Source organism: Euprymna scolopes, chromosome 4 (assembly GCF_053919585.1).
Source record: "Euprymna scolopes isolate OS-2025 chromosome 4, ASM5391958v1, whole genome shotgun sequence".
NCBI lineage: Eukaryota > Metazoa > Mollusca > Cephalopoda > Sepiida > Sepiolidae > Euprymna > Euprymna scolopes.
The window spans coordinates 30,375,568-30,402,885 of record NC_136485.1 but is presented as its reverse complement, the minus strand read 5'-3'; the positions used below and the strand labels follow the sequence as shown (position 1 = coordinate 30,402,885).

General features: G+C 33.1%; 1 protein-coding gene across 1 annotated transcript in view; it reads left to right on the top strand.

Annotated features, from left to right (window-relative positions):
- Positions 1-27,318, top strand: part of LOC145266993 (neuronal acetylcholine receptor subunit alpha-10-like) — a 790,101-nt gene that overhangs the window by 651,366 nt on the left and 111,417 nt on the right. Inside the window, exon 4 of the mRNA XM_080122852.1 lies at positions 14,653-14,762. Within this exon, the coding sequence (XP_079978978.1) occupies positions 14,653-14,762 (110 nt within the window). The remainder of the gene's footprint in view (positions 1-14,652; positions 14,763-27,318) is intronic.

Genomic DNA, 27,318 nt, shown 5'->3' with positions numbered 1-27,318 from the left:
ATTTGCATATCAGCTTTACATGTTTAATCATTTGACAGCTTAATTCTTGTTAATGTCGTGTGTGAGGGTGGAATGATAACAACCAGACAATACGGTGTATGGTTTCACTTTCTTTTCATACTATCGTTTATTAAATTACAATAATATTATGATATTTAAATTCGTCTGATTCCCGCATATGTTTTGTAAAAGAAGGCATGTCTTTAGCTAAAAATCGAAAAAGTAAAGATATTATTATTGTCTGTAATTTCAGTTAATCCGTGTTTTATCTTGCCAAACTCTGTTGGTAAAAGTTTTACGATATTCACATTTTTTGGCTAATCGCAGAAGAGAAACACAATCCGATGGTGCGCCAATGTTTCCCTCTTTGGACTCTGTAATTTTTAAGTATAATTAGAAAAATAAATAAAAAGACCTATGTAAATATTTTCCAACATGTTCACAAAGACTTGTTCGTATGTTGTTGTACATTGGTTTATATTGGAGGAGATGATATATTAAAACGTGTCATGTGTTATCTAGTGGATGTAAGATATTGTTCTCTTAACAGACAGATAATAAACATATAAATCGTATGTATGTTGTTTAGACGGAGGGCATGATATTGACGTGAAAACTGAATCATGTTGTATCAGACTTATCGCACGGGATATTTTTACAGTTCATATGTAAGAAGAATAATATACCTTTTGTTTTCTTGAAGAGTTCTTCTGTATTTTCCCGCTGCTCCCTGACGAACCATGAAGTGATCAGCACCATCCAATTGAGACATTTGTTCTTATTTGTGAAACCATTAAAACAACTCTTTATATTTTTATAATATAAATTTATTACAGTTGTCTCAAATGGTTTTCACAGGATCTGCAGTTTCTACATTTTCTATTATTTCAGCCAGCTAGGAGCGGACTGTACACCCTTGTCCAGACGTCTGTCTGCTCTGGTGGTCAATCCTCAACTCTCTAGATCTCTCCAAAACTAACTACATCACGTGTTCTCCCACGTCACCTAATTACGTGTCTCAGACCAACCTAATGTTTCCATCTAGTTATTTGTTTATCCAAATCCAAAAGAATGTTTACATCTATTTTCTATTTTCGCATTCCTTTTGCGATTTACACGTCAATCATTTCTTCCTCAATTTAATTGTTTATTCTTCTAATCATAATAACTGATCCAGCGAGCATTCGTCGCTCAAATCAATTAATAAGAATACAATAACAATAATAATAATGTTTTGACCATTGCTCCCGCTTGTCACAGTTAACAGATACTACGCTATGATCACAGCATGAAGGGTCATAACATTACAAAAAGACTCATGTAAATATTTTCCAACATGTTCACAAAGACTTGTTCGTATGTATTGTATAACAGACATTGTCGATTTACGTAGACATGCAAGACAGCAGACAATTATTAGAAATTATTTATCTTGTTTCACACGTGTTTTATGTTTGTTTTTGTACTAATATTTTAACGTGGATGGGTGGAAGCTGGTCATGTTATGTACATTGCGATATAAATATTAACTGCCTGTATAAGTATGTTTCTAAATTATGTGTCAACTTATCGATGTTAAATTCCTCTAGATGCCAGTAGCATTCACCTTAACCCGGCTTCCTCCTTAGGAGGAAGTTTTGTGGGAATATTAAGTTCTTTAGGAGTCCCCAGTCGCATGTATGCCCCCGCCCATAAATAAAAAAAAGCGCTAGGTTTTTGCAGTTATTGCAGGGAGGTGAATGTAACGTTGTATACAGGGAAACAGCACATGTTGTCTGCTTGGTTCGCAAAGTGGACAAGAATGAAAAAAAAAACGTCGTCTCGGTTTTTTTTTGTATCAATTACATTTATTTCGTCATTATTACGGCCGTGACGTCAACCACGTGATCCTTCCTCTTACAAGAACCCGAATGTTATTCACATCCCTCTCCTAGGTTTCCCTTCCTCATTTTTATAGCATTTTCTTTACCAGTGAAGTCATTTGCAGACATTTTCATATAGCCGTCCACCCTATGTTACATGACGAAGACCTCGTCATATGTAACGTAGTTGTTATTAGGTTGGTGTAAAAACAATATCCTTTGCTCACATATTTTACTTTTATATATGATTTCTGAATTAATTTATTGATATATATATAATTTTCTTGTTCCAGTTCAAACTAGGCCAAAAGCTGCCGAGACAACTCGTAATATCAATGATGAGTTTTGGCCAAGAACCATTAACGAACGTGTGACACAACGAATGTTCAAAGAATTTCGCAATGGTGACAAGAGCCTCGAAGATAAAAACGGTCGTGGCCAGCCGACTACGGTTGATAACGAACATTTGAAAACATTAATTGAAGCGGATCCTCACAAAACTACACGAGAAGTTGCTGTTGAACTCGAGGTCGACCACTTAACAGTCGTTCACTATTTAAAGCTAATAGGGAAGTTAAAAAGTTAGATAAGGGAGTGCCGCATGAATTGAATGATAATAAACTATCGTTGTTTTGAGGTGTCTTATACGCTCATTCTGCGTAACAAAAACGGTCCATTTCTCCGGCGGATTGTGACATGTGATGAGATGTGGATCGTCTACGATAACCTGCGATGTTCGTCACAGTGGTTGGATGCCAGAGAAGCTCCACAACACTACATGAAGCCGGAATTGAACAAAAAAAGTTTATGGTGATCTTCAGTTGGTCTCATTCACTGACTTTATCGCTTCCAGAACTCCGGATTTCTATGCTAACGGGATGAATAATCTTGTTTCCCGTTGGCAAATATGTGTCGATTCTAATGATTCTTATTCTGAATAATAAAGTTTATTAAAAAATTATCTTTTGAAGTTGAAATCAAGGAAATCAAGACGAGATACAGACACATTTTTCCGATAATAAACAGACATTTATTTCCAGGTGATTTCCGAAATAACTTGTCTCTTTTTCCAAAATGTAACTCTCGATTCATTTATTTCTATCCTCTATTTCTGTCCTCTTTCTAAGGTTGTCATCGGTCTGTGCACACGTTCGTCTTTTCATAATTTTTTTTCTCATACTCTGCTGTGACGTTATCTCGCACATGGCTCGGTCAACTGCATAGAGCTGCCATGCGCGCGTCTTCGCTCTGTTACACAGAGTCTGTTATTCCTAAAACGTCAGCCATCTAGTACTGACCGGACTTAACGTAACTTTACTTTGACAATCCATCGACAAACGGTATGTAACTAAAGGATAAGAGTTAATGAGTTGAAACATCGACATGTGAATGGCGATTAACATTAAGAGAGGATTGACAATAATCAATAATTTGATGACTTATAACATGGCTTATTATGAAGATAATCACTAATTTGATTACCTGTTATGAGAGTTCATGACAATTATACACATTAACCTTCAGAAGCAGAGAGGAAATATTGCGGCAATGTTTCCCCAGTGTTCACAATCCTTGGAAATACACTTTTTACATTGAAATTTTGTTCATATTAAAAGTGTGAATAAAGAAGTAAAATATTTAAGGATCGGTAGAGGGCAGGTTCTTTTTTTCTGGTGATTTTCAGTAGATTCACGTAATATATGAATATTTAATTTTAATTTCAATCCCAAATGAATAGAAAAATTATTGGCAATGACTTCAAAAGAGGCACATCCACTTATTTATATAATAAGTAAATTTTTACTTCAAAATATATAGTCAACTAAATGTTTAACAATGGATTTGTTTGTATATTTTAAGGCATAAAATCACAGTCCCTTTATTACACATTCAGACAAAATTGCCATTTTGAATATATAAATACCTCCATTTTAAATTCAATGACATTAGCGCATGCGTGAATATGATTGTTCTGACTGGCTTTAGACTTCATTAGTATCAGTATACCACATTTCAAAAAATATTAAGCTCTTTGTTATGAAGAACTATTGCGAGTAACCTGACCAACTGTCCAAACATCACAATTGAACTCATTTAAGCGAGTTTCTTATGCGAATAATTTTAGTATAGAATTTTATATTTATTTTAGTATCTAGGTGTGAGACTGATCCCATTTGTCGTAAGATAAGTTTGTCTGTCACATTTGAAGTATTAGCTCAACATACGTCTACTCATCTCTACTACTAACCATTTTTTGTCGCTCACGGTGTTGCAATTAATTTTGAAATGGTGTAGTAATTGCTAAATTCATAGATTGAGTGGACATATTTAAAAAATCCGTACGTGCTTTCGATGAAAATAGGCATGTTATAACATTAAATTATATTAAGTAAACTGGTGTTTCTCAGATAGTATAGAAACAGTTAGAACTCGCGAAATGTTTCTGAGATACCGTTTTTGATTGAATATTAGTCTCAGAAAAATGTGAGTTTATTTAAATTAAATTTCTAGACTAACGAAAATATATATTTTTGTAGTATCTAGTATAATATATTTAAATCTTGAAAAGAAAATTTTGTAATAGAATATACTTCATTATAAATATCAGTTTTAGAATAAATCCAGAGGATGACGTACGAAGTATTTAAGTTTTAATATAATTACGCTTGTACTTTTTTTTTATTAATAACTTAACAAATGTAGATATGGAAATAGAACGAAGTAGATGTCGTTTTATTTCTCTTTTACAAATTCTTATTGAATAAGATTTTAAAACTATAATTTGTTTATATTTTTTAATTAATTTATGCTCATTCTTTTTAGTTTACGCCGCGATTCAATTCATTCGGTTGTCAAGAAAGTGCTTGCAGAATTTAAATTTTGATTTCACATGATGCATTTTTTAATATTTTAATTATAATGCCTTTAGGTTATATACTAAGAACAAGTGAAGCAAGTATGGTCCCCCGAAAACGTACACTTAACGAGACACAAAAAAGTTCAGCATTTGCACCCCTTCATGTATCCCCAAAATCCCCCAGCGGGCGTTAAATCCTGGTCAAAATGAACAAATGGTTCAGTTTTAGGCCTTAACATGTCTAATTTTAAATTCTGCATCATGCAAAAAACGAAATGACTAAGTCCATTATTTACCCCCACCATTTAGCTCTAAAAGACCCCAAGCCCTTATCATATTTAAATTTTAGTTCCTCACCATGCAAAACTCTAAATAGACATACATAGAAAATTTTGGACAAATATATTAAATAGTATAAAAAATGAGTGTTATATTAGCCCTAAAAGAGCCCCTGGTGCACACCCAAGAATTACCGCGAAGTATAGACAAACAAAATTATAGACAAATCAGTTAGTTACAACTTTTCAGAAGGTTTTAAAAAAATCTAAGTCATCCATTTTTTTTATAAGCACAGAAGTGAAAATTCTAAGCATTTTAACCCGAAAGGCACCCCTACGAGGGCAACCAAAGTTTTCAAGGAAAATCCGTTCTTTTACTTTTTACTCATATCATGTTAAATGTTTGTGCAAACTTTACAAAATTCCAAGGCGCAGTTATTGAGAGAAGTAATGGACGAACGGACAAGGATAAATTTACAGATCCACCCTCCTTTTGTCGGCGGACTAAAAAAGCAAATTTGCACAATTTTCTTATTTCAATTTAAGCTATGCCGAAAAGCTACTGAGACAGCTCGTGATATCAACGAAGCGTTTAGCCCAGAAACCACTACTTAACAGATAGCAAAATGGTGGTTTCATAAATTTCGTGTCGGCGAGGTGAATTTTGAAGATTATGAGTGTAGTGGTCAGAAATTGGATGTTGACAACGATCAATAAAGAGTCTTAGTCGATGCCAATCCACGCACAACTTTTTGGAAGCTTCCTTTGAATTATACCTAACGTATATGAAGATTTCCAATCACTTAGGCAGTATGGCAAAGACAAAAATTTTGATAAATGGATGCCTCACGAACAACCAAAAGAAACGCCAAAATGATGGTAGTTACATCTTCCATTCATTTACGCAATTAGCACGACCCGTTTTTCGGCCGGGTTTTCACTTGGGATCAAAAGTGGGTTCGTTACCAGAACCTGTGAAGCTCAACGACGTGGATAGACACCGACGAAGCTCCACGAGACTTACTAAAGCCAAAGTTGCACAAAAAGATCGTGTTGACTGTTTGGATATCTGCGACTGGACTTTATCATTACAGTTTTTATGCAGGCGAACCCATTACGGCGGAGAAGTACTGTCAACAAATAGATGAATTGCATCAAAAAATTTGACAACACCCAGCATTAGTCAATAGAAATAAAAAATAATAATTCCATTCCACGACCAATACCTGACCACACGTTGCTAAATCGAACTTGCAGAAGTTGAATTGGGCTACGAAATTGCCTCATTCGTCATATTCTCCAGGGCTCTCACCTATCGACTACGTCATTTTTAAGCATCTTGACAATTCTTTTGCGTGAGAAATGCCTCAAAAACCCCAGGCGATATACAAAATTCATCGCCACTAGCACGCACTTGGGTTGATTCTGGTAGTGCTTTATGATTTAAGTTTAGGTTTCATAGACACGGCCATGTTTTTCTGCGTTTTTCATTTTGTAAGTAAACAGTTTTTTCTTACTGCAGAACTTCCTCGAATCTATATTGGTTTATCGGATATATTCGCTTGATAATTTATTTTAATGATCCCCGAGACTCATCTGTACTGCATTGTGCATGGTCATTTGTTTTCTTATTATTTAATTTAAAACCCGTATCTTACTAGAAATAATTACCCCGTATTATTTTTTCGCTTATGTCCCTACCATAAAATTATATTTTCAAGAGTTTTATTTATTATCTTTCTCTTCCTAATATTATAATCTCCTATATAATATTTTGACTGCAGAAATTCCTCTCTGGATCAAAGTACCATACGTTTGCAATAACAGATGCCACATACTAATTCATCATGTTTAGACTATTAGCCACTATCTTATGAAATTTTCGCACACAATTTTAGATACATTAAGTCGTTATAATTAAATGCTACATTTCATTACAATCGCACTATCCATAGTGGAAGGAGTCCATATTTTTCTCTGCAAATATTTAGTCCTACCACTGCTACCTGTTGACACCGGGCCAATTCTACATTTTCATGCAATACTTATATTGCACCCATCGTAATTGGTTATTAGCTACATACACTTAACATAATATTTCCATTTCCTGATTAAAAAATAATACATTTTCCCTTCTCAAAATCCACTCCATCTGATTGGCTGAGACCTGACCATCCTATTATTCCGGAATCTACTCATTCATACATAAAAGAATGCTTCAAAAAATGTTCAATATGGCGTTGCTTTCTACATGAGGCAATCGTGCTAAAAAAACAAATACAAAAGATTAATCGCTCATAAACGGCAAATGAAATACTGGTAATCTTACGCTTATCTATGTAAAAAAATTTTACACGCCGATACCCCCCCTAAAAAAAAAACTTTAAAAGAAACATAATTTATGGGTACCATTATTTATATTTCGATTTTAGAACGGCTTTTCAACCCTTACCCGATTTTACTCGTTTTATATTAGTTTTTTTAGGCGTTTTATTATATTTTATTATTTTTCTTACTTTTACAATTACTGCGGACGATTTTAATTGCGTATATATTTTCTAAGGATTATCAAAGCATCAATTATTTTACTAATCGTGTCGACGGCTTAAAAATAAGTTGACGCCCCAATATTTCATGCAAATAGGTTTTAAAGTAAATTACATTGCCTAGGAAACACTTATTTGTTATGTATTTGTTGTCTTACTAATTATACTTTCTGTAGAGTATTCTGTTTAATTCTCTTTTCTGTACTCATTATTGACACTGTACAGACATTAACTTTGTTTTTGTTTTTTAGGGAAATTTTTCATTTAGCTCAACCTCCATATTTTTCTTTTAAATTTTAAGGTTCTCAACAATACTGAATAAGACAATTTCATTGAAATTTGGCACGGTCAAGCAGTCTCCTGAGATATGAAAACCTGTATTATGCACTGAAATTCAGTGCCCGCCAGATTTACACACATCTGTGATAAACAAATGTACTTCTCGCCGACAGACACTGCCCCCTCCCATTTTTTGTTTATAGTATTTGCTGACAATGTATATCAAGGTTAAATTTAGGGCAAATATTTTGACAAGCCTCCTAAAAAAATGGGGTGTATATTCTGAAAGCTATTCTTAACACGGCGAGTTTTGGGATTTATATTCCGAGAGGAAGTTGGGATGTGTATTCTGAAAGCCGTTCTTTAGATGAGGATGTTGGGTGTTGGCTACCAACATCAGTCGTATTTTATTTTTGTTTTGTTTTGTTTTTTACGAGGAAGGGGCATCCTTCCACCGGGCAACACCAGTTTACTGATCCTGCTAGTTATTATTATTATTATTATTATTATTATTATTATTATTATTATTATTATTATATACACTAAAAATGTTAACAGGTGAATATACAAAAAATCGCTCGATATACACAAAATAATGTGTGTCTTAGGTCCTGAGACCCCAACTCACCCTAGATTGTTAGTATTCTTTGATTATTAATATTGACTTACAGGAGAATTACGCGACGGTACGGTAAAGTGTCGCTCTAAAGAAGAAAATACTACACTTTTATTTTAAAACTTCCATTGAAAAAAGCAATGCAGATAACTTATGTAGTACCGCTAACATTTATTGAATGTAGCCGCATTCATGCTCAATCACTGCCTCGATACATGTTATGAACTGGGAGCATGTATTTTCTACAAGCACCGGCGAGACTTCGTCGAATACTCGGCGAATGGCGGTAATCAGTTTAACTTTGGTGTTGTGGGCGATCATATTGGTAATGTTCCCGAGGTAAGACCAAGCGAAGTACCCCAGCTGGTTCGGATCGGGGAAGATGGAGAGAGAAGGGTACAAAATCGTAGCACTCCTTCTGAAGTCAAGCCTTCTACCACTCGAAGGATCTGCCAGCCGCGATTTGATTGCACCAGAAGATCACTATACAATTCATTACATCCAGGAACATTTTGGTTTTGAATTTCGATCCAACTTTGAAGTGGTGAGGTACCATGATGTGGCTCTCTATGTAAACCACACCAAACATCATAACCGTAACCGGAAACTTAGTTTTTATCAGCCTGAGCACGTTATTCAAGCGTTGAACCGTTTGCATTTGCATTTTGAAGGTGCTGTAAATGGCCTTGTTTTCAAAACTTACATCGGTAAACGGCATGTGTTCTACAGCGATCTCGCTCGTTGAACATTGTGTCAGTTTCAGACATGATACAAAAACTTCTTTCATATTTGGGATTTGTGCACAACTGACCAACTAGTAGATGGTCTGTAACAAATAAAGGAAACCGGTTCTCATAAAACAGAAATAGAATCATATTGTCTTTTCTAGGGCGACAGTTGTATCGTTGCACCCTGTAGTAGTGAGACACAAGAATACAGAATAATAAACAAATTCCCTGGGTATTAACAATAAAATTAATTTTTTTTAAAGAATTTTACATCTGAAAAAAATACTATGAAATAGGGAGAACTATCTTTTATTCACTAAGCAGAGTTCAGTTTTATCGTCCATTTTGAATTTACCTGTTTCCTATGTCGTTTTGTCTATACAGTTGCAGATGATATTGGCCAAATTATTAATGCTTCAAAAGTGTATTAGTAAGGGAGATAATTTTAAGGTACAAGAAATCTCTTCCTTATAAGCATATTAAGTATGAGCTATGGCAAATGTATTCCTCTAATAAAACAATTCATTATAATTGACTGCTTACTGACAATAACAAGAGTGGGGGGGGATTTGAAGATTTCGTCTGATAATGTCATAGGAACTGCTCATAAAAGGATATCGATTTTCCATATCGATCATCGAATTCGTGAACAAAAGACATTTAATCTGAATTTGGTTGATGTTTATGAACGGTAAATTCATTCTTATCCGGAATGTTCTTTAACCAAACTTTTTTTTCATTTCCGGATGCTGAATGCGATTGTGTTAGATATTGAACCATAAATCACTCTTGTCATTTTTCCTAAAATAGGTAACTTCTGCGAAACCTAAATTCATAAAGATATCTCTACAGTTGCTGCCAAGTAATTACCTCATAAATAAAACATAAATTAACGGGAAAAATAATAAAATCTTCCCAAGTAAATTTCAAGTGCGAGTTGTTATTATCTGTTTAATTTTTCATTGTTTTTGGTTTATTCAAACAATGATATTTGAGTTGATCTTATTGAAAATAAAAATATATATTAGTCTTATAAATACACAGAGTAGATGGATAACTGTAGGTCTCTAGAAAGTCTTCCCAACCTCAAATTATTACTAGAATTATCCCAATATTACCGAATAAATTTTATGACATTAAGTAATAATATTTTGGATTATATAATAGTGAATTTGTACTTATTGTAAACGATTTATCTTACCTATTAATAATGATTATCATATATATCTGTTTATCTGAAGCTGGATTTCTATTCATAGGGGAGTGAATAAGCGATAGTTAGTTTACTTCCGCTACCATTATTTTGTCCTTTGGTTCTCATATTGCGTTAGTGAGTGTGAGAAAGGATAAAAATTTATGTTTTCTGTGTTGGAATATATCCATATAACACTCATCGTTGGCTAGTGTTTTTAGCTCTTATATAAACGAGCTTCGTGCATTGTGTGGAGCGATTTCTACTAAAATTGTCAATCGTATTCTCTTAGTGCTTGCTAATAAATATTTTGGAGCAAAAGCCGATACTATACTATTATTTCAGTAAGTTTTAATGCATTACATATTAACAATAACATATCTTTTCATTTTCAATTAAACAACTAAAATATCACTATATGACAAAATCAGAAACACTAAATGACGAATGATAAATAATAAAATAATAACTTATAATCAAAATTTGACTTTATTAATCAACAACATTTCTTTTCTAGGCTGATATACTGATTCTAACTTCATTCAAAATTCGATAATTATTTGTGATACGATTTGTCTTTGACCTCAAAATACGCATCAGTTTCCAATATTACTTTTCTACTTCAGCCAAATCTCTTTATGACAGTAGGCACCAGGGAATCAGGTGAAGTGCAATTAATATAGTTTACTATTTTATGCAAAAAATGCAATGTGTCACATGTCGATCGCAAGGATAGATAGTTCGTGCTCAGGAGAATACATTTTATCAAATTAACTCTCATCCAAACTGTTTACAAACTAACACGGTGCAAAAACGACAGTTATATATCTATATATTGTCTGAATCCTTTGTATAAGACGATTTTAATCCTGGATATGATAGACATTGTCACGGCTTCTTGTGGGCTGTTCCACAAAAAATAATCACAGGCACGTAGTTTGCCATTTAAACGAAACGAAAGCGATACATCTTTCGCTGGATCACGTTGAAACTGTGGATTATCTTGAATGACAAAGGTATTAAATCTGTGATTTACACTACAAACCAATATCTATATATCCTTTGGTCTTTTAGTTAAGTTTAATGATTCATGATGGATTTAACAGTGGTGGCTTGTATGATGGTCACGGCTACTAGCAGATTCTTCCGCGGTGCAGCGACCGGAACCCAAAATGAGGCTTTCAAAATATTTAGCTGAAATAATTCTTGAAAGAACTTCAGTAAGCTTCAAAGTAGCACTTCTTGCGAAGCTGGGTTAAGGAAGATGTCACTATCAGCATATTAAATGCGAGAATGAGCTTCTATGCAAATGACTATGTTAATGACATAGTAATAAATTCTCTTATCTATATATCTTTAAAAGTGCAATTATGCCAAACTACTCTGTCAATTTTCAGTCTACATGCTCAACATTTGACATAAGGGTTATTGAGATTTGGGAAAATCTTTTTAACGGTTTTCGGTTAGAAATTTGGCTGTTAAGGGGTCAACGTTCAACGATTTGAACTTTGAGAACTTTACCGAACTCCTCCGCCAATTTTGGGTCTAAATACTTGAAATTTTATATGTAGGTTACTTGGACGTGAATCCATCTTTTTAATTCCATTTGAGATTAAAAGATTAAATTTTTATGGATCAAAATGTAGGGCCAACATAAAAAAGTTGACCTCTGCGGTCTCTACCAAATTACTCTGCAAATTTTTGGTTTAAACTTTTGAAATTTTACAGAAAGTGTTATCTGACATAGGGAAAGCTTTTTAACCAGTTTTGGTCGAAAATTTGGCTTTCAAGGGTCAAAGCGTAAAAGATTTAATATTTGCGGTCTCTAGCAAACTATTCAGCTAATTTTGAGTCTGAGAATTTGAAATTTTACATAAAGAGTATTCAGATATGCAACAAGCCTTTTATTTAGTTTTGGGGCGAAAAATCGGCCGCTCATTTTGGATCTAAAAACCTGAAATTTTAGAATTAGGTTACCTTGGCATGGGTCAAATATTTTATAATATATATATATATACCTTTACACAAAAACTGATGAGTAATACATAGGGCCCGGGCAAAGCCGGGCTGAACTGAACTGAGTAATTTAAAAAATGATGCACCATGAGATTTATTAGGAGATTTTAATGTATGGATATTACTTAATACCAATGGGGATTGTAGATATTTAATTGACTTTATAATTGTGTTGCCACGTGACATTTCGTTTTACATCTAACGTTATTAAGTATAAGACAGTTACGTAAAGGAATGCCAATGCAATATTTTACTAACATTCCCGCATTTTCGTTGCACGGTATTAACTTATCAACCTTTTTTTAACGTAAATCAAGTATTTAAACCTAGTAATAATTATGCTAGTAATGCTATTAGTATGTTAGAAATTATGTTAGTTTTAGATTATGAACTCTCTGTAAAAAAAAACACGTAGAAAACGGATTCGTATAGACGACATTTCCGGACGGTTTAGTTCTGTTGTGTCGCACTAGATTCCTCGTTTGGTATTTTACTTAGATTCAAGTATTTAGAAACAAGATCACGAAAAATTTTTGACATTAAAAAATATACGATAGTGCTATAGAATCGAACAGCACACCAGGTTAGGAGGTCGTCACATAACCCGCTTCAAGACTGCCAATATCTTGAAATATTTAAGAAGCTTAAATAATCGGTAAATGCATTCACAATTATTGTCCATAGACGGTATTTTTGTATTCCGAATAAATCTTAATGATATATCGTTGTTATAATATGTTCTCTAGTAGAAATGCATTCAGAGCATAATGTTCTGAGATTTTTCGTTTTACTTAATTTATTTCATAGTTTATCAATTTTTATCACGGATTATCATAAAGTAAATTCACCGAAGATTTCTGAAATTTCGTCTTTGTAGTGATGTCGCCGTTTTACAATCGAGAACATCACAGTTTGAAATGATTGTTTACTTTAGTAATTCCTAAGAAAACTCGACATACAAGATAACATGAAAATTCAATTTTTTAAACGTGGATATTATGTGAAAAATTTAGCAGAAACATGTCACTATAAAACACGTGATTCTAACAAGGTTTCACCCACGCCAGATCGTACACCTCTAAATTTGGATTTTATATCCAAACGACCGGCAAACTATTCATGATCAGAAATGTATTTTAAACGTAGTGGTCATATGTCAACACTCGGAACTCACAAGTTTTATGCAAACAGTCGCAATGAAAAATACATTGGAAAACATGTCACTCCAATTTTTGCAGATATTTATTTGCATGTACATTCTAGAATAAGATTTTGTATCTTGTACATAAGTCTTCCTGCGCTCCAATGTACTTAACAAGACAATGCCGTGTCGAACACGTGGCACTCTGTATTTATCCGGCTATGTTTCGGACCCATCTTTCCCTATCGTTCTCGGGCCATGTGTGTAAAACATCTATCTTTTTCCTTCTCATGCCACGTTTTCCTTTTTTATAATCTTATTGTTTCCTTCTTCCTTGCTGTGACGCCACCTCGCACACAACTCATTTGCATACGTTAGCTGTTGTACAGCTGCTACTGCTATGCGCGCGTCGGTGCTCTGATACATATAGTCAGAGTCAAAATTTGGGTAGTATTTAGAGATGAATCGGGACACCGTGCATAAGCGTGTTTGTAATTGAATGGTTGAGGAATTAATATTATTGGATATTTATGGCTAAAACTTGCTGGACAAGTGAGGCGTCGAGTGATGTTGATTTTTGGTTAGATTAGAGAAGAATTATGAAATGTATTTATGGTGGCATTTTAGTGAGTCACACTCTATAGAGGGGTTTGGTGCGATACGTGAAAGTGTTTATCTTCGCAACAAATGATGCCCTAACAAAATTTAAAAAAAGCTGATGAACATGATGAATACGGCTCGAGATTGTGTAACAGACTATACTTTATTCAAATTTGATCGAATATATAGTGTATTCATTAAAATATTCATATCGTTATCATATTTATTATGGCACAATCATCAGTAAAATACGATCTGCTGTTTAGTGAATTATCCACGTCAATTCGTGATGTCGAAACACACACACGTGTACAGCCAAAATATAAGCTAATATGTAAATCGTTTAAAGATACAAGATACATCGTTACAGTAATGTTACGACTTGTTATTTTACATATATTGCCAACATTTCGATTTATAAATTCTAATAAACTCAACACATAAAACAATATAGATCATAGACAGATTGACCTGCGGTGCTCCACAAAATGAAAGCATTTGTTGTTATTGATTTACTTTTCATTTGCTATTTTTCAGGCATGGGAGGATGATTTCCTGACATGGGATCCATTAGATTTTCACAATATAACAGCATTGCGAATTCCTTGCCACAAACTCTGGTTACCTGATATGGTACTCTATAATAAGTAAGTAAACAATTTTATTTCAGTATATATATATATATATATATATATATATATATATATACATGTATATATATACATATGTATATATATGTATATATATGTATATATATGTTTATATATTATAGATACATATGTATATATATGTATGTATACATATGTATATATATACATATGTATATATATACATATGTATATATATGTATATATATGTATATATATATATGTGTGTGTGTGTGTATTACTTCATGCATACAGATATTTTGTTATAAGATTATGATTATAAGTAGCTGTCCTCGCCAAACCACGCGTAGTCTGGCTGATGCAACAAACACACGCGTACACACACCTACACGCAACCACACGCACACATAAAGACACGCACACAAACGCACGCATACATAAAAGCACACGCGCACGCACAAATAAACAAATACACGCACACACATGCACTCACTCATACACACCCACAAACAAATGTACACACACATACACACGCACGCAAACACACCCACACAAACACACACACACACGCATGACAACACGCAAACACGCCAACACGCCATCCTGTACACACACTAACAAACACACGCACACATACACGCACACACAGACTTTTTTCAAATAGTCAGTAATAGACAGTTTAAATGTTTCCAAATCACTCATAGAGATATTTTAAGTATATAAACTGTAAAGTGTAGACAGTTTAAAGGCTTCCAACTCACACATAAGGAAATATTTAAGTATCTCAACTTTAAGTTGTAGACAGTTTAAATGCTTTCAAATTATACATAAGGAGATTTTCAAATATATAAACTACAAAATTAGAAGTTTATCTAGCTTTTATAAAATAAAGAAAAATAATTAGTAAATGCGTCGTAAAACAGTATGTCCAATGTATGTAAACAGAAGTGATTTAGCACGCTAGCATAAATGTTTATTAAAAATTAACATGTATAAATGAAAGTATTCTTGGCTTATAAACATTTTCGCAGTTGTTTGATGTTTGTTTTAGGTGTAATTTATATAAAACGATTGCCTCTTGCATAGAGTGAAGCCATATTAGTACATTTCTGGAGCGTTTGTTTTCGTAATAAGAGTTAGATTTTGAAATGAACGATTGCTCAGTTTTAGCCAAATGAGATTTAGCGGAATGTGAGAAAAGGGAATTTATTATTTTTGTATTGAAAAATGGAAGTATCATATTATAATAATACCCAGTTAATAAGGATGCAACCCCATATCAATGAAAAGTTTAGAAATCCTTCCAGTGGTATTTAGAGGGTAAAATACAGACTACTTTCTCTAAAGATGATTGCGATTGTAATGATGGCGCTCCTATGATGTAATGTAGGATAATAGTGATAACGAGAAAGTGTAGCATAAATAGCATTCAAAAATTACATAAGATGGTGGATAATAGTGTAGACATAAAAAAATTAATATCTGGCATCTGTTGTTGCAAACCCTCGTTTATTTGGTCCAAAAGGGAATTTCTGCACTCAAAATATTATTAATGGGAGTTATTATAAGTCAATGTTCAGCGTTTATATCTGCAGTGCTTAATACGTTAATCGTACTAGGTAGTAAATTATATTGATGACGATTAAGCTACACAGAGATGCTTGCGTTAAACCTCCGTAGAGAACCGGTAGGCTTAGATTATTGCCAGTTGATACCCTATGAGAGGAATAAACGCGGAAAATTTCCCGTAGAAATATTGTTCATTGAACACGACTGAGGTCGCCGTGGCCCATTTTGATGACGATCGGATGTATCGATTGAAAGCGCTTGAGAAGAATATGGCCGAACAACGGGCGACAAAATATACAAACTACTAGCTGAAATAAAAACAAAATGCTCAGCGCATAGAAAATTTATTCAACAAAATCGGAAAAAAGAATTCAGCCGTGTTCAACTAGATGTGTTTAAATAATGACTTGCTGCCAATATATATATATATATATATATATATATATATATATATATATATATTCTCTGGCATTTATATTAAATACCTCCTTTTATTATTTGAAAATTACTTCTTACTTACACACTTCTTAATATACTCAGTCATTGATATGCGAGCGACCGCATAAAAGTGAACTAATTTGCACATTCATTTGTGAAAAACGCGCATTAATTAATTACTAATTCATTTTTATTGTTTCTTATTCGATGATTGGTTCTAATTTATTAGGCTGCATTCTATTCATGCATAGTTTCTACATTCTGCATGATTGCGTACAATTTAAGATGAAAACGTTCTCGCATACTGAAATATTTATGTATTGTTAGAGTGTGCGAAAACTCTTTTCCAAACGTCTTTCTTGCTATTAGGTCTAATTAGTTGAAATTTTTTGTTTATAGTATTTATCTATATAGCACACATTTGATTTGTTTTAAACAGACAATTCTGCTAATGGGTCGAATTAAAAAAAAACTAAATTGTTTAAGATTGCAGAGTAAGTCGAATAAAACATTACTTTTGCTATTACTTTTGCACATACGCAAAATTAAAAATTCATAACACAAAGTAACTAATTTTAAACATTTCGTATATATCTGTCGTTAGCCGAGACAGTACGATGAAATTCTCTACCTATATAAAAGCCATGTACGTCCACGGATAGAGAATTGTGACCACATCTAGACAGGAGCTGCTAGAAAGTTTTATCCTGCCTTGACAGGGTTCAAAATAGACTTCGTAGCCTAGTGGGAGATGTCCTTTTCTCTTCCCTGCAACCTCTTTCTCACGGGACAGACGTTGCGAGCCTATCTTTGTTTTATCATTATTTTCATGGCAAATGCACGTTTGAGTTTTCTTTAAGTAATCCAATTTTAATTTACACTTCTAACGATTAATATGATATTATCCTTTTGACCACTGTACACTCTTTAACGCTTATCTTTGAGTGGCCCCTGGATCTTTATAAATGATAATTCCTTAGTAAACTGACTAAGGCTAAATCGCTAAACGTTCTGAGTTCGATTCTGGCGGATGGTACCAAAGTTATATTCTTATTACTTTCGAATTCATTACAATATATCGGAAAATAAGAATTGATTTATAAGGATAAAAAATAAACCTGTATGGAGAAAAATATAGTATGTATGCATATTTTACGCTAGGGCAACGCTGTAGAATCTGCTAGTATATATATATATATATATATATATATATATATATATATATATATATATATATATATATATATGATTAAAGAAATAAAACCGGAAATTATGGGTTCATAAAAATCTCGAATTTATTCCAATACTTTCTTAAAATGATGCATTTCAGACAGACATAAAAGTAAATATTTGGAAATGTTTATATTATGTGAAAATAATCTTTTGTTTCCGTTTTGTTGTGTTTTATTTTTATTTGCAATGAAATATAGATATTGAAATTCAAAATATGTTGGACATTTATGAAAGTGAATGAATGTTTTATTGTATATCGATTTTATGTAAAGTTTTAGTTGAGAATGCGGTGTAAAGTCGGACGCTTGATCTAAATACATATTCCCTTCGATTAATATGTTTTTCGATTAATAGGAATTAATTTTGTAGATGGTAGGTTGTTAATTTTGTCACAGTTTTTTTAATAGTTACTGATTCAAGCAATCTTCGCTAGGATTACTAATAGTGACTTCATGATTTTTCCAAGGATTGCGATAAAAACGAACGACGATAAATATACGTACGGTTTTTGTGTTTCCTGCTATCAATATTATTTATGTTTGATTATTACATCTATAATTATATTGTTTGTTTTATATTTCAAATGTATTAGTTTTACCTACAAAAACTATTGTTGGATGTATACTTAATTTTTAGTGTAGTAAGTGCTTATTACTGTCAGTTGAAAGACTCGAACGCACTTATTAAATTAGCTTTCATCCTCCAGCTTTGTAGTCGACTCTAGATACCCATATTTCAATATGGAAAGGAACAGAATTTAAATTCTATGGTACATAAAATTAATTTGGTAGTGTTCAAGTACATCGGCTGGATCATCGCATTACGCATAGATTGACAGCTTCAATTCTCATAGTGGCCCGATCTTGTTAAAAGAAGCGATAAATGTAACAATACACACATATACATGCACACAGACAGAGACAGAGACATATATGCATATATATATATATATGTGTGTGTGTGTGTGTTATATATATATGTGTGTGTGTGTGTTATTTCTAACAATATTTAAATTTTTTTAAAATACTGCCTAAATGCACTCAATGTATATAAATATGTTCGGTAATGGGTAGTGTAGGTATGTTGAAGTATATTTCTAAAATTTAAGTTAAACACAGAATTAGCTGTTCAGAGCTATATACGTAGATGTAATGAAAGCAGGTTTTGTCTGTGTTTCATGGTAAAGCTTCTTTTTTTTACATTTTCCCCCCAAACAAGGCACAGTGCGACTTTCATGTAGTGGCGTACTATCACGAACATGCGTTGCTGGAACATTATGTAGGGAGTTGAGCAGCGAGATGTCTGTTCACATTACACTTGAACTTCTACGTGTCAATACAGTTGGGGTAGCAGGAGATCGGAAGGGAATTCCAAAGTCTAGCAGTTCTGGGGGAAGAAACTATTAGAGTAAAATGCTTTCTTACATATAGCGATCCCTTCTTTGAATGGGTGGGACTTTGCTGCTTTTCGGGTTTGCTGGGGTTATTTACGTCGAGCGGGTACAGAGTTAGTAGTTTGTCGGAGGATCTACCATTAAAATACTTGTGAAACATGCAGAGTGGTGCAACATTTCCTCGATAGGAAAGAGGTTGAAGCTTAGATGACAAGTTTGGACCTATCACGTTAGCGACTCTCTTTTGAACTTTGTCTATGAATGAGAGACTAGTACCAGATGCATCAGTCCAAATGTGACAATGATTCTCCATACATAAGCGAATGGAATCGTGGCCTTTAGAGGTACAGAGTACTTTCAGGCGTAAGTAACGTTCTAGTACGGTAGAAAGAGCCCACTTTCTTCGCAGCAGTCTTAACAATGCTCTCAATGTGTCAGTTTCCACTCATGGTCCCTGTAATCGTTAAGCAAAGGAGTTTGAAGAAGTACTTTCTGATAATGTATCTTTATCCAGAGCTAGTAATGATTGAGAAGATTTCTTGTAATTATTGAATAGACGAGCTTAGTCTTGGCAGTAATGAACGTGACTATCCATTGCTGCTGAAATTCAACTACAGATTAAAGTCCTTCCTCTAGAGTTCCTACTATGTCTCTATTCGTTTTCCCCTTGTGATTGTTATTGAGCGTGGTACCATCAGCAAATATACCCATCTCAGAGACAATTTAATCAGGGAGGTCATTTATGAATATTAGGAATAATAAAGATCGAAGGATCGACTCTTGAGGTACACTCACATTTATATCATATTGTTTTCTTGTACAACATGGAGTCTTCTCTTATTTAAGAAGGATTTAATTATATAAAGTATTTGTTCAGTGATACCGTATTTGCTTATGTTTCTGAGAAGACTATCGTGTCATAAGCTATATCTAGGTCTACTGCCTTACTCTCCACTGCTTTGTCCAGTGTATGATATATACGTTCAGAGATTACAATTAGGATATCTGCTGTAGAAAGGGCTTGCCTAAATCCATATTATTTATCTGTCAGAAGTATAGCAACTCTAAGGTTATAAATTAGAGCTTTATTAATCATAGACTCACATATTTTGGCGAATAGCGGGAGGAGTTTAATGAGGCGATAATTTAATTTAATGGTAATTTTATGGGTCAGTTCTTCCGCCATAAGTATTATAAACTGGTACAACGGAAGCAGTTTTTTAGCAATCAGGAAAGCAGGCTTCATGAAGGCATTTGTTGTCAAGTTTTGAGCTGACGCAAGCAACCTCAGCAGAACATTTTTTTAATAGTACAGCCGTGATGAGATCGGGACCACATGTTTTGAGATGTCTAGGTATTTAGACACATAAGAAGAGATGATTTTTAAAGTGTCTAGTGTGATGTCAATCCGCAAAGGAAAATCAGAGAAAGAGTGGTTTGTTGGGTCTAATGTAGAGTTTGAAGCAAACCAAATGGCTAGCATGTTAGCCTTCTCTGTTGACGTGCAAACAATCTTATGACTGTTGGATAGTGGAGGAATTGTTAATTGCCAATTATTTACTACTAATATGTTTATCTCTTTCGTTTCTGTTTGTAAACAGAATAAATGGATGCGTCGATGTATCTTTAGCAAATGGTTCTGTCAGTCTGTATGCTTGCCAATCAGATAGATGCAAATTAACATCATCTAAGCTTATTCAGGCCGGTCGTCAGGAGTCTTAGAAGAGCTAAGAAAGATATAAAATATATCCCTGCCCGCAGAATCAGTTTAATTACCTCGTATCACTAACCGGGAAGACGAGTTTTATTGAAGAAGGCAAATTCACTATAAAGAAGAAAACGAAATGGAGAATTGCGCAGCTGTGGAATGGGGTTTATTTAACCATCCGAGCTGATGAAGAATTCTGCGACGAACTACTTATATAATATACATGCCTTTAACGATATTGACAGCTGCTCGTGTCACACGACTTGGCAAAAATGGATCGATGTATTCAAGACGGATTTTCTATTTCTGTGTCTTATTCTATTTATTCTTCATCTCTTTATACTAAACACTTGAGGAAATCGCTCAAAATAAACAATAGCATTTCCAGTTTATTGCAAATATTATAAACAAAATATTAATTTTCATCTCATAGATATATATTATGGTAGATTAGTTTTCTAAATATGAATCCAATGAATCCCTCGTGATTATTAAAGAGTGCTCAATGGACGGCAGAGCTGGTATAGTCTTTTTATTATTCAAACATCATTGGTTACATATGTGCATACATGTTTCAGTGGAATCCCAATCCATATCGCCCCATTGTTGGTCTGATGAAGTGATCTCTTTGAATTGGGATTCCACTTAATCATGTATGTAAGCAATAATGTTTATATAATAAAAGAGACTATATATATATATATATGTATATATATATGTATAATATATATATATATATATATATATATATATATATATATATATTATGGAAAATAGCTTTAGACAAGGCATGAAACTACAAATTTTACCTTAAGGTAAAAGATTTTCTAGCGATATGTGTTAGATGGAATAGATTTTGATCCAGAATATTGCAATTCTTCCTTCTTTGTAAGAAACATCGCTCCTGGAATGTGACAAGTAAAGGACAACATAAGAGACCCTATCGATATATTATCGACACTGCGGTCGATTTCGATGTATGAGTTTCACAGCTACTAAGTTGCTCGGATCCACACAAATGATTTTTTTATAGTAATGAAGCTTTATGTAGAACCATGTACACTTTTTGGTACAACTGCTAATCTCAGCAGCGCAATGGCTGCAAACGAGACAGAGCTGACAATAGACTCAGCGTTTACATCAAAGTTATCCGTCTCCTGAATGCATGCCTTAACGAATACTTAGGGTGCATCCTTCTCAGTGGGTGAAACGCGCTCTCAGATAACATCCTAGCATATTTCTACGTCATGGCGCGGTACATATAACAGTAACTCATCTAGTACTGGTCAGCAACTTATAACCCATTGAGCGCGAGTTCAATTATTTTAATCAGAAATAAGTAATAAAACCAGTTAAATTGGAAATTAAAGGACAAAATACAAATGTATATCATTTTTGTGTTATATATCCATCTCTCTCTCTCTCTCTCTCTCTCTCTCTCTATTTCACTAAAATAAGAGGTTAAATAGTATTAATCTACTGCTTATATAATGGTAATATTGTGATACGCTTTCCTTTAGTATGTAAATAAAGAGTTATTCCTATCTTGAGATGTACAGTTATTTTACTATGTTTCTTAATGAAGACGGATAAAAAGTGACACCATAGGTACCATAAACACTGTATTAGTAAAAAACGTACTAGGAGCCAAGTTGATAGACAGAACCTAGTGTGAGATGAATTACTTGATTAATTTACAGAAATTACTGCTTATTGTAATAAGTGGTTTTACCAACATAACGCAAGAAAGTGCATTTTGTTTTGTTAATGTATAGCGGAAAAACGGCGCTAAGGACCAAATGTTAATTTGTATAAATGTACTATACGCATAGATAATTACACTTGTGTATAAATTACATCTGAGTCTACATATGTGCATATACTATATATATATATATATATATATATATATATATATATATATATACATAACTAAATATGCACACGCCCTCTCTTATCTGCCCCCCTTTTTTTTACTTTGCCAACATATTAATTCTTGTCAACGCATACGATTCTATTTTCCCATTCTCTTTCCTCTGTCATTTTTCCATCGCATCCTGTTTTCATTTTCTTCTGTTTTTTTTTCTTTGTTTTAACTTTCAGTGCAGTTTTTTTATCAATCCTAGTCCATCTGTGTGTATATATATATATATATATATATATATATATGTATATATATGTATGTATGTATATGTATATATATATATATATGCATATGTATATATACATGTCTGTATATATATGTATATATGTATGTATATGTATATGCATATATATGTATATATATATGTATATATGTATATATATGTATATATATACAAATATATATGTATATATACAAATATATATGTATATATGTATATATATGCATATATATGTATATATGTATATATATATATATACATATATATACATATATATACATATATATACATACATATATATATATATATATATACATATATATATAGCTTAGAGCGATAGAGGAAAAGAGCAAGCTCAATTCTATGAAAGGAGACTCATCTGGACATTATAAAGCCTAACAAGTATCAATGGAGCTTATATATTAAGACAATAGGAGCTGGAAATGAAGACACAGAACTATATATTGGTGAATATAGATTGGTTCGTTTATTCAATAAGGGAATACAATCGATTAGTTGGGGGATAGAAGGAACTCTTTATGCCAAGGCATTTCGAAGCCTAATTATAAACTTATATACATTGATATATATATATATATATATATATATATATGTATTTTTAATTTAATAAACAATTTGCATAGCAAGTGTTTCTAATATTTCATGCTTGTGCAATCATCAGTGAAGAAGTTATAATTATTGCTATTCAGAGAATTCAGACCTAGTCTTAAAAGTAACACTGGCCTTAGCAGACTATCGTTACATTTTACAGGCAAACAGCAACTTTCACGTAGTTGAAATTAATTACCTATCACCATTTTCGGTGGGTTTTTATTGTTCGCAGTTAGACAAATTATTCAACAACAGAAATTTGTAAGGAGGATAGGTAGTAATCATTTATCCAGACCTTAAGGATACACGATGATAAGAGTATGGCGAATGAGGCAGACTTTCTAAGCCCAATTTGTTCAATTTTTGTAGGGTCGACTAAGGCTCTTAATTGATCGTTATCAACATCTGATGGCCGACAACTATGCTCATCCTCTTCAAGACTCTTGTCGCCGCCACAAACTTTCTTAAACCCGCATTGTGCTGTGCGTTTAGTAGCGATTCCTGGTCCAAACGCTTTGTTGATATCGCAAGTTGTTTACGCACTTTCTCGGCACAGCCTGAATTTTAATGCTAAAATTGTGCGAATTTCCTATTTTTCTATCTTATATTTACGTTCTGAACAGAATATATCGTTGTTTTAAAACGATTGTAATTTACGCATTTAGATAGAACAAGAAATTCTCTGTAAAATCCTATTTTATATATAATAATTTGATTGCAGAAATTCCCCTCTGGACCATAGTACTCTAGTTTTGTTCAAACTTAATGCCACATACAAATTTCCTATGTCTAGACTGTTAGCCACTATATTATGTAATTTTTTAATATCATCTTCCACAAATTTATTCGCGTTTTCGAAATCCTAGATTACACCCTAGGAGAACCATTATCACAGTCGCAAAGAGCTACAGTGGAAGTATTTGTTATTTTCCTTCTAAATAAAAAGTATTCTTACCATTCCCATTCGACACCGGGAGATATTATGCATTTGGGTCAGATATGGGTTCACCATAATTTTCTGACTCATATACTTATACACATAACATAGCCTTTCCTTTTCCGATTCCCTAAGTAATCTTTTCTCCTTACTTCGAGTCCATGTAATCCCATTGGCTGAGAACTACCTATTCGCTTATTACAGGATGTACATTCTCATTCAAAATTAAATTTAATTAAAATTAAAACGCTTAATGGATTCCGAAACATGACTTCCCCCTTAGACGAGAAACAATCATTTTAAATAAAATACTCCGATTACAAACATATTGCACATCGAATTTTCAGAAACATCGTCACGTTTCTTCTTCCTTTAAAAAATCTTTTTTTACTTACATTCCTTCTATATACAGGGATAAAAATATTACAAACAACTGATTATGCGACTCGGCTTTCCTGTTATTTGGAAGCCTTTAAACTCTCTAACACGTTTACTTTATTTTATCGTTTCAAACATCTACATAAACCTTTTCTTTTTCCTCGATCCCTACGCTATTGATGCAGTGAAAATCCGACTTTTGTACTTCGCAATTTAGGATGCTCGATCCAGCAATATTTTTTATTTAATGAAAACGTTGAAAAACAAAACGCGGCGACGTAGCATAATTAATACAAAAAGTAGTCTTTACGCGACTATAAAAGAAAACACGATAAAATATTTAAAGAAGCGGTGGCAACTTTTTCCTCTTAATTAACAGTTATGTAGTATGGTAAGGTTAATAAAAAATAGTCTTAAACCTAAAAGAAATACAGGGAATGAAACTCCTTTTTACAGTTGCATTTACAATTCCCCTTCAACTACCATCGCATTTTCATTTATTTTTATTGTTAAAAGCTCTATGTTGGTGTTATTAATATTATAAACTTTATTATAGTAAAAAAAAAACTCGGCGCATCTTTAAAAGTGTCATCCTTGTTTTGTTAAAGGGTTTTATTCTTTGTATTTTTTAAGGTTAAAGACTAATTTTTAAAACCCTTACCATAACATCTACTTTTTAATTTAAAAAAAAATCGCCGCAGCTTCTATTTTAAATGAAAATATCGTAGATTCGTTGGTTTTCCCTTGATAGTCGAGTACAGAATTCATTTTATCAACGTTGTTACATAAATGAAAATTCCTTGCAGCTTTCTTTTTTTAATGTTTTCATTTTATACAAAAAATATCCTCAGGTTGAGCGTCCTAAATTATGATATGGAAAAATGCACGAATCTGTTAGTAAAAGAGAGTTGTCTCCCTCTGCGCTGAACTACTGTAAACCAATATTGTAGTTTACTTATACAGTAAATATTGTTATCAAAAAAAAATAATGAAGTCATGAAATTTTCCAAAGATTACATGCATTTGGTTTTATAATTTAATTATTAAAAAGTGTTGGTTTAATTTTTTCATTAGATACACTACTATTTCCAGTAAGCGATTTATCGGTGTTGACCGATCGACTCCTTTTTACTAATTACACCGTCCGTGAAAATTTGCTCTACTATACGGAAAATGTATAAAGGCGTTATTTCAAACATCGTACGTTCTTCGTAGCCCAATCGCTTAAAGCCATTTTTTTAATACTCTTTCACTAAACGCGTTAGACGTTCGAACCTGCAAATTGCGGCTAATCTTTTTTTTTATGCTGGCGCTCGCACGCGTGCTGTCTGCTATTTACATTTTTATAGGAGGTTATTTTTTTTCTTATGGCTTGCCCGGGTACTAACTATTTATACAGGTTCTGTTCATATTGTGGAACGCAAATAACTCACCAACCAAAATATATTGTTCTTGCTTAATTCACTATATTTTTTTTAACTTTGGGTATGTATTGTTAAACACGATTGTGAGTACTTAAAACGATTATCACTATTATAGATGTTTTGTTTTTATTTCTGTACGAAAATACGATACAAAACAGAATACATTGTCTTCGGTTAATTTCCTCCAATTTCAGTTAAACACGTGAAATATAAAAAGGGTTACAGTGTTTCAATCTCTAAAGTGTTCTATTTGTATTTTTTATAATAGAAATAAAATTATGTATACATTGATTATAATAAAGAAAAAATGTTATTATTTAAAGAAACCGTTCTGTTTATACTGTTCCTTTTTCCCTGTTTGCTTACAACTGTCACTTACTGAAATACCGTTTACATATTTACATGGTAACGTACAGGTGACTAAAGGAATTTTCCCTTAAAGTGACAGAGGGTTCTAGCGCATTTTGTCACCTTCACTCCAGTCTTGCCAACATAAATACAAACATAATACGCACGAGCCACGTGCGTACTAATCTGGCGGGCAGGGTATGGTTTAGGGTATTGTTCAGCGTATTTTGTAGGTAGTGTTCAGGGTATGGTATTTATGTTGGCAAGACTGGGGTTAAAGTGACAAAATACCAAAGTTACATTTCTGGCAAATTTTGTACCAACCCCACTCCCACTCATAACATGGGTGTCCATTCCGAAAAACGTCCTAAGCATAATAGGTTAGCCAACAAAACAACAGCCGTACTACAA